General features: G+C 43.2%; 1 protein-coding gene across 1 annotated transcript in view; it reads right to left on the reverse strand.

The window, feature by feature from the left end:
* Positions 1 to 5,422: 5,422 nt before the first annotated feature.
* The window catches only part of ST3GAL1 (ST3 beta-galactoside alpha-2,3-sialyltransferase 1), an 80,496-nt gene continuing 71,348 nt past the window's right edge, over positions 5,423 to 14,570 (reverse strand). Inside the window, exons 5-7 of the mRNA XM_074557358.1 lie at positions 12,599 to 12,644; positions 10,313 to 10,432; positions 5,423 to 8,896 (exon numbers count right to left, since the gene is read on the reverse strand). Of these exons, the coding sequence (XP_074413459.1) occupies positions 8,723 to 8,896; positions 10,313 to 10,432; positions 12,599 to 12,644 (340 nt within the window). The 3' untranslated portion in view covers positions 5,423 to 8,722. The remainder of the gene's footprint in view (positions 8,897 to 10,312; positions 10,433 to 12,598; positions 12,645 to 14,570) is intronic.

The following is a 14,570-nucleotide window of genomic DNA, read 5'->3' on the forward strand; positions in this document are numbered from 1 at the left end:
ACTTTTATTATGTTTATATATCTACATATATGAACACATCCCAGAACATCCTCCTAAGTGCCAGTTGCCAGGTCACCCTTTGCAATGTCCAGCATTCCCTTCCTGCCACCTCTGGGGACGCAGTGGAAACATTCAGCTTCACCTCACTGGAATCCCACTCTGATGCTGCTGCTGCAGTACTCCTACATTATCTCATACACTTTTATTTAAATACATGAGTTTAAGAAATGACATTATTTTAGGTACAGGGACAGTCCTTGGGGCTGCAGGAGATGCAGGGTTAGGTGCTAATCAGAACAGACATGGTGAGTCAGCTTGAGAGAACTCATCCTTAGCACTGTGGGTGAGACCAGCTCCAGAAAATTAACTCTGAGCAGTGCTGATGAATAGTTGGCTGTTCCTGGAAGGATGTCTAGAGTTGGTGGATGAGCCTTCCTGTGCTTCCCATTATCATGAAGAAAGTACTGGATAAAGAACTCACACACTGCTGGCAGCCAGCAGCCCGATAGACCTTCTGTTTTCATTGAACCCAGATAATTAATTTGCAGCATTGATTGTTTTTTTACAATATATCTGTGCCTCATTTAACATTTGGTACTACAGCTGAGAACAAATAAATCCAAAACTACACAAGCTGATGGGATTGGTAGCATAACATAAAAGTCCTTCTAGAAATAACTGAATTGCCTTTATGGTCCACAAAGGACATTTTGTCTGCTATAACTAAAGCCTTTTACATCCCCAAATAAAAGTTTTGTACTCCTACAACATAGCCAGGACTCCCAAATATGTGCTCTCATCAGGAAATTAGGTTACAAGGGAAGAATTTTTTAATTTCTTTTTTTTTTCCTCAATGATGAGCATTTCTACAGGGTCAGTAAAAATAAAAATCTACAACATATCTGGGAGTGCTGTCCCCCTTCAAACAGAAAGCAAAACTGCACAGAAAGCAGCACTGATAGAAACCCTTAGGGTGTGAAGCCTTGCAGAACTTCTCCCATCTTGCTCTCCCTCATGGCCTGTGGGCTCTTGCATTAGTTATTACCCAGAGGCCAAAATTGATAGATTCAGCAAATAAATCCCAAGCCTTACAGCTGTGGAGATAGAAATGTCAGGAGGGAACACACTCTGAGCCTGTGATGTGACACTGCTCCAGAAGCCAGGGATAACTCATGGGAATGGGAAAAGAGCACGCTCTAGTGGGGAAATTATTAATGTCTGTTAGAAAAATCTATTAGAAAACAAATCAGTGCACTGGATGCTGCATGTGAGAGCCGCTGCTGCTCCCTGTCTCTGTCCAGTGTTTCTTCTCCCACCACTGTGCATCTGCTGTCCCTTGTTGCTCCTGGTACCCCTTAGGGCAGGGGGTCAGTCCCTCCAAGGCTGTCCCACTTCTGAAACCCAGCTTGGGCTGATTTAGGGAGCCAGAACTGGGGATTCTCCCTTTGCCTGGCTGGGTGCACTTGGCACAGGGCAGGTTTGCCTGTGCCAGGGTGGCAGGGCCAGCAAGGGGGACAGCTGGGTCAGACCCTGATGGCAAAGGGCCCCTCAGCACAGTGATTAGTCAGCTCCTTCCCTCTTCCTTTCTCTGTCACACAGTGGCAAACTCTGTCTCCATTAGGAAGGAGAACTCATTACTGGCAAACAGACAGTAATCAGATATTAGTTGTAACCATTAATGAAAGAGCTAATGAGGTGCTGAGATCCCCAGCGCTGACTTAAATGAGTTAATCACATCTCACTGCTCAAAGGCCCATTAATCTGTGTGCGTGCTGATGTTTCCCATTCCTTTGCTTATTATAGGAAATAAAAAACCACTGTTCTGGCTTCATTTGTGTGCATCTCCTGCATCTCTCTGCTAAGCTGCAAAGCCATGTTGCAAAACCTGCAACTGGTGACAAGCAGTGACATTCCCTTGGCCCACAGGAAGCCACCACAGAGAGGTGGAATAGCACTCACCTTCAGGGAAAGAACAAACACCATTCCCACAGGCACATAACAGAGATTTCTCACTGCCCCAGGCTTTTGGTCTAAAATGTTATTCCAGCCCCTACAAGTAACAAGAAGTGAAGAGCCACCAATGCCTCAGGTGCATTCCCCCTGAAGCAGCTTGTAGTTTTTTCAGCTACCTTCCTGTCTTTACTGCTAGTGGTATTAATGGTGAGTATTAATCTCACCTGATTACAGTGGGATATCTCTGGGATGGATGGGTAATGAGAAGCATCCAGCAACTGAGGTAGTTAGGTGTAAATTTGACCTAGATTTATTTCAGGTGTTGTTGTCAATACATGTTTGCAGACTTCCAGAGATCCCCTGGAATCCACAAGATTCCTCCAGTATCTAGTTTATTTTAGTCTGCCTGGAATGGAGTTAGCTTTATTCCTACACCCATAAAGTGCTGTGCTTTGGGTTGGTGGCTGTGGGGAGTGAGTGAGTGAGGGGCTGTGTGGGTGCCTGGCTGCTGGCCAGGGTCAAATCACATTTGTGCCCAAAAGCATCACCAGCCTAAATCACTCCTGGCCCAACTACTTTGATGAACCAAACAAATGGGTAAAACTATTTACAGTCTACTTTTCATCACCAGGTTCTCCAAAAGATCCATTTGCTTTATTTTTATATATCCTGTCTTCACCTTTATACTTGTTTATTTTTATTTCCTTACCTACCTATTAAAATCAAACCCTCAGATGATAGGGCCTGTCAGCTTGTAGAATTTCTTCCTGCAGCCAACTCTTTGGTGTCCCCAGTGAAGAACCATCAGTCATTAGTTTCTCCCACACCTCTTTGCTGTGGCTCTACCTCTTCAGCAGGAGCTCTGTGCCCATCAGCATCTTAGGGAACTTGCTCACGCTTATCCACCCTCTGATACCTGAATCCTTCCACATTTAAAGGAGAAACAGGAGCTGAAATGGTGCTGGGACAAGGGGAACAGTTTTAAATTAACAGGCCAGAGGTTTAGATTAGATGTTATTAAGAAATTATTTACAGTGAGGGTGGTGAGGCAGAGGCTACCCAGAGAAGCTGTGGCTGCCCCATCCCTGGAATTGTTCAAGGCCAGGCTGGATGGATCTCAGAGCAGCCTGGTCTAATGGAAGGTGTCCCTGTCCATGGCAGCAGGGTTGGAACTGGATGATCTTGAAGGTCCCTTCCAAGCCAACCACTCTATCCAACCATCTTCATGTTTTTTATACAGCAGCAAAAAATTTTCACTTTTCTTTATCCCCCACTTCTCTCTTGGATCTGGTTTTAAAGGCACAAAACTTATTTCTGGGGATGAATGGGGCTACAATTCAGCATCATAAAGCCACCCCAGGACACAATGATTCTATGACTGGTTCTGTGACTGATGCTATGAAATCACTCTGCTATTTTGTACCATGTGAAACCCACTTTGGTCTTTGCACAGGCTGACCATGGGATGTGGCTGCAAACCCAAAAAACCACTGAAAAAACATTTTATAGAACAGCTCAAGAATGGCCAGTCCATTCACAGCCCAGCCCCAGAGTGTGGGTTTGGGGGAGCAATGTGCAGCTTCCCTGGGGGTGGCAGCTCAAGCAAGGAGAGGAACCCAAAAATGCCCATGGGGAGAAAAGGCCAGGAGGGGGCTCCTTGATGTAACACTCAGTTTGGGGCATCCCTGGGGGTGCTGCAGGATGCAGTGTTGGTGGCACAGCTTAGGAGGCTTTCCTCAGTGATCTGGGTGGACAGGGAGGCCAGCTGGCAGTGCCTGTGTAACTCTGAGTCTCTGATTAGGTGGAAACTATTGTGGAAAATGTCCTGCCTTAATAGGAGTGTTAATGTCATGGGGACAGACAAAATCCCACAAGGATATGTTTATATTCTGCCAGCAAAAGATTACCTTAGAAACTACAAGCTAAGGAGCAGTCCAATAGAGTAAATTTCCTACAGGAGAAAATTTAACTGAAAACACAGAGATTTGCCTCTGCATACAAGTACCTGACCATGAAGACCTTTTCACTGTATGAACCCTATTTTATTTCATATTGCCTGGAGACAATAAATGTAATGAGATCAACTTCCTCAAATTCTATAGAGAAGACAAGGGAAATCAGATTTTTAAGGGTGGCAAGGGACTCCTTTGCCTTTCCATTCATTGGGTTTAATTGCTATTCGGACTGTGAATCATCAAAGCAACCCATGCCATGGACTGAAGCCATACAGATCCCCTGTGAGTCCTTTTGTTCTTCATTTGATGGCATAAGCAAAGTCCTCTGTCCAAGTCCTGTGGCTGGTCCATCTGTCTGCTGTTGTTGCTGCATGTCTTACTTGTCTCAAGCGGTTTCCAGACTGTAATTTTATGCAAATTACTTTCCTGATAAAATAATTTCAGATCTGGAAGCTGCATTGCATTGCACCTTTTGTGAGTGGACGTGAAGCAAAATACAAAATGAGTTCCAAGACAGCTGTTCCTTGGTGTTGTTTTGCTTTTCTGAGGATACAGAGGAGCAAATGCTTTGCATCTCCTCTGCACCTGAAGTGATGGAATAGCTCCTCAGGCCTGTGTGTCTCTACTTCCCACCTATTTTCAACAAGTGTGATTCTGGCTGGGCTGTATCCGTTAATATCCCACTGATGGAGCATGTCTAGAGCCTGGGCTGAAAAGCAAAGTGTCAAGAGAACCTGATCCTCTGAAGGTCACACTAGACAGCAGCTCCTACTGTGACCAGCTCACCCTGCCTGTGTCTGAACAGGAGCTCCCTGAGCTGAGCTCTGGTGGCTCCCTGAGCTCCTTCCACCAGGATGGCTCCATGTCAAAGGGCACCCTGCATCTCTGCCAGGCCATCTACCCTGCTCAGTCCCTTAAACAATGAAAAGGAAAGGATGGATAAGGAAAGGCAGCAGTTGATGAGAAACAGCCAAGGTGGTGTTTGCACATGCCATGGTCAGGCAGATGTGGGTGTCACCTGCTGAGGGGACACCTGACGATGGGGATCCATCTCCTGGAGGGGTTCTTAATGGACAGCTCAGCCAGCCATGACTGCAGTGCCTGTGTGACCCTGAAAACAGGCACCTGGGGTGGGTCCTCAGATCTCAGCCAGGCCACACAAGCTGAATTTCTTCTCAAGTCACTGATTTCTGAGTCTGCATTATCTTCCCTTATTTATGCCTTAAACAGAGCATAGATCCATCGGGAGACCACATGCACATTAAGCTCAATTTCTTTTCTCCAGGGAGGCCATGGGAGCAGTGTGATGACCACAAGCAGCCTGAAACATGCCAATGTTCCCCCTGGGATCACAGAATCATAAAGGCTGGAAAAGACCTCTAAGATCATTGAGTATGACTAGATGGGTGTGAGGAAGTGGAATAAGCTTCATTACACTGTTATGTGACAGAGGAGGTTCTAGGAGTTAATGAAAATACTGGAGAAAAAAGAAGTGTGCACAGAAACACTTTGACTTGATTAGAATAAAAAATTTATTTTGATTCATATCATACTGAAAAATTAAATAAATAAAATGTCAACAAATGATTGTGTGAGACTCCCACCATTAGAGAAAAAAAATCATAATTGATTGTGTAGTCAGAGAAAAGTACAAAGAAAACCTGGACATGGGAGGAAAAAAGTGCTCAAGAGATCTGGCTTTGGTAAAAAACACAACACACTCAAGGAGTGCTTCAGAGATTTTGCAGTGGTAGCAAACACAGTCCAAGAATTTGAAGCCTTGACATGTTGTTAAATGTTTTCCTTAGTTCTTTTAAACTAAATAAACCCAAGAAGTTTGTAGCAAGAAAAGTCTTCAACAAGGCCAGTAGGAATTAATTCTTCCCTCAGCATCACCTGTTGGTATCTCCTGATTCTGAAGGCAATTGAAAGAGCAGCAAAATTGTGGAGAAACTGAGACAAGACTCTAACACAACAGTCAGCTGCCTAAAGGACTCTGGAAAAAGTTCCCCTGGAATAGAAACATGATGGCACAGACTATTCCTCATCCTACACCTAGAGAGATCCACTCTGCTCTCCCTACACTCTGAAAAATGGACATCAGTGGTACACAGTTACTGCTTGCTGTTGGCAACAAAATTAAATGGGAATTGCAGCTTGTTCCATGATGAAGACACTAAATCTATGTGCATGTATGAGCCATGAGGTTTTATAAGTGCTGTCAGAGGCAGAATGTTCAGGGAGAAATGGAAATTTATTAGAACAGCAAAAGGAAACTTTCAAACAACACAGGCTAGAATATAGCTGGCTTCTTTTTCCACTGTTTTTGATTCCAAATTGATCCCTGTGATTAAAAAACAAAACAAAACAAAAAAAACCACCCAACAACAAAACATCAAGGGGATTTAACCACCATGAGTTTTCTTCCAAGTCTTTCTAAAAATGACTGAAAGAGCAGTCAATGTTTCTGAATTACTAATATTTGTCCATGAGGAAAAAAGAGAAGTACTTGAAGCTCCAAAATCCAGCCACACTGTGAAGCTATGACTGGCATTTCACACGTAGTCTTTTACCTCTTAAACTTGCTTTGTTTGTACTACTGCAGCATCTCACAAGAGCCATATTGATTAACAGCAATCTAAACAAGCTGGAATCCTTAAAGCACACAAACATGGTTCAGGCAGTAATGCTTCACTCTTTCACAAAGGACTTGTAGAAAACAGTGAGCCCATCCAATCTGCTGTGCCTGTGACACCCAGGTCAGCTCATGCTGGGAAATGGCTTCTTGACATGAGGATTGTGAACAGGTCTCATCATGAGGATTTGAGGATTTCAAAATCCTGCCCTTTCCATATTGCTGCAATGAAGGGTCACACGAGCTGAGGGAGCTCACTTCCCACACAGACATTTGGCATTCTTGGCTCTTTATGAGCCACAAGTCCAGTAATACTCACATGGGCAAAGGAATTATTGTTGTGAGGGGTGCTGTCGCTCAAAATTCCGGTGCCCACGCCACTGTGCCCATGCCACTGTGCCATGTGCTGCTGCCTTGAAGGGCACCTCACTGGTACCAACCGGTGCAGAAGGACAAGGGGATAAATCCTGGATGAAGCTCTTCACTGTTGAAGGGCTTTCACTGGCTCAGAAACTCATCTGCTTGGACATTCTGCCACAACTGGTGCATAGAAGAGAGGACGTTTAGATGATGGTTTCTTTTGCCAGACATTCCAACCAATGTGATACATTAAAAATTAAATATGCCATTTTTCCCAAGCCTGATCAAAAGTCCTTTGAAGTCTGTGGCAAGAACTCCTCTGGTTTCACCAAGGCTGAAAGTGGATCCATAATCCATAAGTCCTGTTTTCATCATATGGAGAAGAAAAGACCACAGTTTTCTATTCTTCACTGACTGAAGCTGGATTTACACTTTATCTGTCCTTGAAGCTTTAATGCATTGATTCCAGCAAAAATCTGTGAGTATAAAACCCCCACTGTAACTTCCCTCATTTCACTGCCTGGGGGTAGTCATCATTTCTCCAGAGATGTACATGATTTTGAAATCTGTCTCATGCTCTAAGATCAGCTTGGACAGATTGTGTCTTTGTAGGTGCTGCTACAGAGCAAAAGATTCTCAGTGTATAACTAGTTAATATTGCAAACCATGATTTTTTTTTCCATTTTGGATAGAGACCTTGTAAAGAGATACTGCATTTTTAAACTTGCAAAAAAAATTAAGAAGAAATTTTTCCTTGTGACTTTTGAATATTTTCCCATAAAAAAGGTAAAAGCTACCTTCAAAAATGGTCTTGTTTGTGTTTGTTCAAATACAATATAGGAGTTGTTATTATTGGTTTTGACTACAAAAGCATACCAGACAGAAGCTAAACTTTGGTTAATTTTTCCCCCTTTTATAAAAATGTTGAATTTAAGGTTTGTCATATTAAAAAAAAATCACATTTGTTGCACAATTATAAAAGGCACATATAAATGACTTGAAGAAAGTCCACTTTCCAATTTTAAACTCATTAAATAAAAAAATAATAAAAAAAAATCCGGAGTATTTTCCACCAAAATACCCCCAAAAATTACATATAACCAAATGAGACAAACAAGTGGCTAAAAAGGCCATTTTTTCTCCTGGAGTTTTCAGTATTATTTTCTCCATCATTATGGCTGTGTAGGAAGCAATATTAAATAATACATGAGATGATTTGATTCATATTTTCTAGACACTATCAATGCAAAATGAGGCAATGGTTGAAATATTTACTCCTCCAGGCAACTTCATCATGTTTTTCCTTAATACAGCATGAAAACAGAAGCAATAAGAGAACAGAGAAGAGGTCGTTCAAAAAGAAGATCAACAGCAGAAATGAATTAATTTCTTTGAGGTAATCCTTACTATGATGTTCACAGCTGCCTTAGCAGATTTCAGGTCCCAGAAGTCATTTTCACTCTTCTTCAAGGATCTGCTGCCTTGCTCGAGGAGAGAACAGACACACAGACAGCAGTTCCTGTGCTCAGGCTTCCTCTAATTGCAACAGGCAGATCTTTCATCAGTAATTCAAGAATTGAGCCATAGTGCCTAAGCAGAGATTAATTTATTCCAGCTGATTGGCAGCTCCCAGCTATCCCAGGATGGGGAATCATGTGCAGCTTGGAAGCCTGGGCCTCATCCCTGCGGCGTGAGATGCTCCAAACCCACCAATGCAGATCCACGCATTCAAACCTGGCTGGTGCCCAGATCATCTGCACTGAGCTTTCTTCTGCTGCATGCTGGAAATTGCAGCCCCCACTTGTCCCTGTGGCCAGGGTCATCTGCCCTTGAAGAATTTTATTTTTTCAATGGAGGCAAGAGTCAAAGTTATATTGAACTCAAAGTCCCCGTCGTGGACACCGGTCTTCCGGAAAGCCCCTCCTGAAGTGTTGTTCTCCCAGTAATGGTGCCAGTGTCCTTTGCTGTCTGCTCCAAAGCCATACACATTCACCTAGGAGGGAAGGGAGAACTAGAGTTATGGACTGGAAAGCAATTGCTCTTCATCTGAAGTGCTAAAGAAACTCTTTCTTCTTAGTGTATTTACAGGCAGCAGCACCTGAGGTACTCAGTGGCATCCTGAGCTCTCCTGCTGCATGACAGGACCACAGAGAAACAGCCCAAGGCCTACCCAGGGCATGTGACATCCTAAGCTATTCTGAGACACCACCAGACCTCAAATCAGACAGAAAAGGAGATTTCTATCCATTAATTCTTCTTTAGCAATATGAAAGTGCATTCCTATCCCTTGAGCATGATTGTCCTCAGGAGATCCGTGGCTTGGGATGGGAATCTCCTCTTCAGCTGATTTAAGCCACAAAAAGTGAAAAAAAAATTGGTTTGCTCCTGGTCTTCCAAATAATGACGCAAGATGACTACACTTATATGCTTGATTATATGATATTTGCAGTTACTACAGAGAAAGATGCATGTGCACCCAGCTACAGCCTCTCCCCTCCCAAAGGCTCATTTGTTGATGGCTATGCCTGTCTCCTCTGATGGTAACAGTCCAAACACCACCACTGATTTATTTAAACTGCGAGTGGTGAAATGTCTGACTGGATTAGAATGGGGTCATAGCCCCAAAACAGCTCCCTAAACCATCCACACCCAGGCCCATTCAAATATGAGCTAATTTTGAGTTAGTTTTGGCAATGTCAGAGCCCTGTTCATTGCCTGCTTACCAAAAAACAGGCTTCAGCCAATCTGTTGTGACTATGATAGAGTTTCTTCCAATATCTTTAGGAGTATTTCCATCACCTCTCCAAGCAAAACAGGTCTGGGGGACCAAAACTCTCAGCAGCAGACATGTGTCCAGGACCGGGATTTTGCCAGCAAAGTGATTTTGATGCCCCATGCTGACAAACCCATACTTGCAGGATTTTGTAGAGCTGACCTGGCCTTACTCTAACTAGCTGAGTCTCCAGTCACCTTGGAGTACCTCACATCACTCAAACCAGGGAATTTCCCCAAGTGAGTGCTGGAGCAAAGGCACTTACTGCAACCTACATTATAAACCCACAAGCCTGAGTTTGAAAATAGGAGACAAAACATAATTCAAACTTTCACTAGCAAGATGGGCACAGATACCATTCATATTTAGATGTCTTTTGATACCAACTGGAATCTCTGTTTATGTTTAATTATATTCTCCTTGAGTACATAGCTAACCCTATGATTTGCTGACATTAAAAAAATCCATCACTGGCACTGGAGTGTGTCTGCATGCTTCTGAGGAGTCTGCACATGTGTGAAGAGAAGGTGGAGAGGGAGAAACAAAGCTGGAGTGAGTGGCCAGGGGTTGTTCCTGGCTCTTCAATGTGAAATGTCCTGATTTTTATACATATATCCACACACAGACAGACCTTACCTCATCACATACATGGAGAGCAAACATCAAAGACAGAAGGCCTGTGGAGGGATATCTCCCATGATGCTCCAGCCAGTTTTCATAGATGTATTTCATAAAAGCTGGATTATAAACCAGGATCTAGGCAAAATTGGAGAGAAAGACTCATTAGCAAAATACCCTGGGGAAAATATATTGGTAGCACATCATTTCTAAAGGACACCAGGGTAAGAAAGGAATAATAGTTATTTCTCGAAGGCAAATAAAAGGCAAAATAAGTCCCATATTAAGTGCATTCAGGAATTTTTCCCATGTGCAATTACATATCAACAGCCCTTCCTTGGTCTTGATATCCCTCCTGCTTGCAGTAATGTAAATCCTGGAGATTCCTACTGAAACCAATGGGAATGAAACAGCACAAGTGAGATGGAAATTAGGCATTGGCCATTCAGCTCTCATTGCAGCACTCTGCAGGTGAGCTCTGGGGAGCTGGAGTCCTGAACAAGACAAACATGAGATGCCATGACACATTTCACAGAACCATGGATGAATTAAGGTTGGAAAAGACCTCTAAGATCATCAGCTCCCATCAGTTTGAGTTGGGAACATAAGAACAACTGCTTCTTCTGCACAATGTGCCAGCCATGTCTTGGTATCTCTACAGGTACAGAGCTAAGGAAACCAAGGATCTCAAGAAGCCTATCAGGTCATGCATGCTTCTTTTATCCTGTTTTTCAAACATGCCATTTTCTACGCTGTATGTTTTTTTCTTACAAGACATAAAATGCATTTGTTTATCTCACAAAGGTCATCTCCCAGAGACAGAGCACTTAAGATAAGACCTGAGAGCACAGTAAATCCAAGGACTGGTAGGAGCCCTTGGTTTGAACCCTCTCCCCTGAGTGAGGCAACCAGAGACTTTTTCCTCCACGCTGTGTTTGTAATTAGAGTGACAGAATTTCAGTGCTATGTGGTTAGCTGCAAGGCTTTTCCTTTTACAGAGTCAGAGGTTAATTGCTGATATTGCATCTGTGTGTAATCTCTTCTCACAGGCTGTTTTGCATTGCACAGTGTGGGAAGAAACACAGCCATCTCCTCTCATGCTCAGGAAACTGCTGCATATCACTGCACCCTGGGCTCTGCCCCTCAGCTGAGCTGTGAGTTTAACAACCTGCCCTGCTGCTTCTCACAGGGGTTCTGCAGAGGTTATCCTGGACCCCACAACAGGTCAGGATGAGCTAAGGGATTATTTATTGCACCCTAGAGGTCCTTGGTTTGAAGCAAAGGAAAATAAACTGATATTAGCTCAGGGTCTCACCTGAAGGCTTTGGCAAAACCTGCCCTGTTGAATGAAAGGTGTGTGCTTTAATTTGTAATTTTAATGTTCTGGAACTAATACCATACTTTAACAGCCCTTGATAGATTACACACCTGTACTTCTTTGGAAAATCAGTCTGTCCAAAGGCTGAGAGAATGAGATCTCTATTTTTCTGGAAGGTCCATGGAAGAGGTTCTTCCTCTCCTACACAGCCTGCCTTGGTTGTACTTTTAAACCATGCAGCTGTAACAGCAGAAGTCTTTGCACGGGGGCTGAAGTTCCTCCATGGGAATTAACCCCATGGCAAATCCTGCCTCCAGCCTGTCCCTGTCTGTGCTCTCATGCAAATTGTGCTTGAGCATTGCCTGTGAAAGCTGGAACACACCTGGAGCAAAACCATGCTGGGCTTGGCCTGAGCTGAGCCTCCAAGCCTGTTTAATTGGGTACAGGTAATTACTGCAGCTGTGGGCTAAGAGCCTAGCACCAGGAATTCTCCACTGACCTGGAAACACACAGCTTTATTTGTTCAGAGTTCACTTAGCTCCTTATTACTGACCTGGGAGTCAGGAACACCCTTGGTGTTCAAATATTAAAATTATTTCAGAAAACCTCTGAAGTCTCTCCTCAGTATCATTACATACAAATGGCTGCAATGGGTAGAAACAGAGCAGTTACTGTGCAGGACAGTGCTGCACTTTGAATGTTCCTGAGCAGCACCAGAGGAAGTGATGCAGCCTTCAGAACAGAGCTCGTGCAATGGCATAGCCACAAAAGCAATTTCTTTCCAACCACAGTTATTTAGTGGTTGATCTATGGCCTAAATGGCACACAGGAGCCAAATCTTTAGCTTAGCTGAGCCTTTTAAAGTGTCTGTATTTTGCAACTTTTTATGAATGTCAAGGGCTTGCTTGGATTCTTGCAGTCTCCCAAACAGGCAAAAGACCTACAAATAAATTAGCAGAACAAATCCACAAACCAGCATTGCTCACCTTCTCTTTTTTGACTTTGATTTTCCTTGGAACTGGAACATATGTGCTGTTAAAGAAAAAAGAAAGTACCATGATAAATAAAAGCCCAACTTATTGGTATTTTCATGTAATTCCAAAGAAAGAATATTCTTCATGTACAGTGATAAATTCAAATTATTCTAAAGTAGTAAATTCAAGAAGTTGTTGTAAAATGAGGCTGCAATTAAGTAACACAGCAGGAAAAAACCTGAGCTGTCACTGAAGCAATTTTATAGGAAACTATTGTGTTCTTAAATATTCAAGTTAATTATTGACAGTAAGACACCAAAGATTTAGTTGAGAATATACTGTAGAGTCAATACTATGTGGAGCTCGAGACTTCTGATTCTTGGATCATTACTGTTGCAGTCTTTGCCTGCTTTGATGATGGGAAAGACTTTCCATTTAATTTCATGGCAGAAAAACCTTCTCCCACCAGGGGGAGACTTTTCCTCTCCTAACACTCGGAGCTACCACATGATTTTCAGAGTTCGCCAGTTCTGTGGTTATATGGGACTCAGACATTCCAGAATACAGCCCCTCTCAGAGAGCTCTTTCCCTCCTCCCCAGGGTGATGCTGAATGTTTCCTGCAGTTTCCAGCATCAAACTTCCAAGTTACACCTTATGACTCGGCTGAAATCATGTGTCATGTCTTGAAAATGAAAAAAACTTTTATTCTCCATATCTCATGCACAGTATGTGCTGGCATTGCACAGCTCATCACGAGTGCTGGAAGAAAAAAAATCATCCTGAGTTTGTTTCAAGTGAAAAAATTCGGGTGAGCTGGCCTTGTAATTGGAGTACATCCCAAAATATATCCTGCACACTTTTTAGATAGGTTGTGGTAAATCGTCAAATCACCTTCCATTAGTTCAGTCTCAATGTTTTCACTTGGGTTTTGGTGACAAGGTTCCTGTCCTCAAGGTTTATTTTCTTTGAACCATGGAACATCATCACTTTTAAAACTTAGTCTAAATCTACCCAAACAGTGGTGACCTGGCAATGCTCTCCCGTGCTCAGGGCTGAGGCAGTGAGAGAGGAGATGGTGGCTCCAATGCTCCTAGGAGATGATGCTGGTGGAGAAAGGGACACTCATGCAGATTTTTCAATGTGGTCTCAGCAAATATTCCCTTGCAGCTGCAGCCCATGCCTGGCCTTGATCAGCAAATCAGTAAACACAGTCTTGGTGATCCCATGCCCTTTTTGTGCTCAGCAAGACAAAAATGGCTTTTTTGCTGGTAGAATCTACTTAGTATCATATAAAGAAACAGTTATTCTTTTCTATAAAGGTAATGTGGAAGAAACAAGAGGGCTGAGTTTCATGGATAGATACAGCAGAAGACCAAAGAGATGAGTATGCAGTGTCATGACAGTACTTGTGGACATCTCTGATCTGACCAGGAGACTGCTGGAGCTCTTGCCAGGTGACATATTAATAATTTTAACCAAGGTCTACTTCACTGTTTCAGAATACCCAAGTCCTGCTGTCATGTGGCTGCAGAATTTCATAAAATGACAAAGAAAATACTGCACACTGGTTAAGACCTCTGCTCTGATGCTCATGTAAAGCCTGGGATGCAGGGCAGCCAGGGAATGAGTGACCCAGGAGGCACCAAACAGGAGTGGGACAGTGACACCTGTGATGGAGGTTCCAGGCAGTGGAACATCACCTGGGAAACATCTTCCATGAAACACCTTGCAGGGCTCCAGTGAAATCTGTCATTGTCCCTGTATAAAACATTCATTTCATTGCCCAAAACACTTACTGAGCCCTTGACCCAAGATGTGTAACATTTTAGGGAATACTGTCTTTGCCAAACAAAGTGGAGTTTTTTCACCATACAGATTCCTAAAAGATTTGCAAGTGAAGGCAACCAGGGTAAATATATGGCTCCTGAGGGCCTGAAAGTTTCCCATCCCAGAAAAGGCATTTCTTAGTCTTTTCTGGAACAA

Source organism: Zonotrichia albicollis, chromosome 1 (genome assembly GCF_047830755.1).
Source record: "Zonotrichia albicollis isolate bZonAlb1 chromosome 1, bZonAlb1.hap1, whole genome shotgun sequence".
Taxonomy (NCBI): Eukaryota; Metazoa; Chordata; class Aves; order Passeriformes; family Passerellidae; genus Zonotrichia; species Zonotrichia albicollis.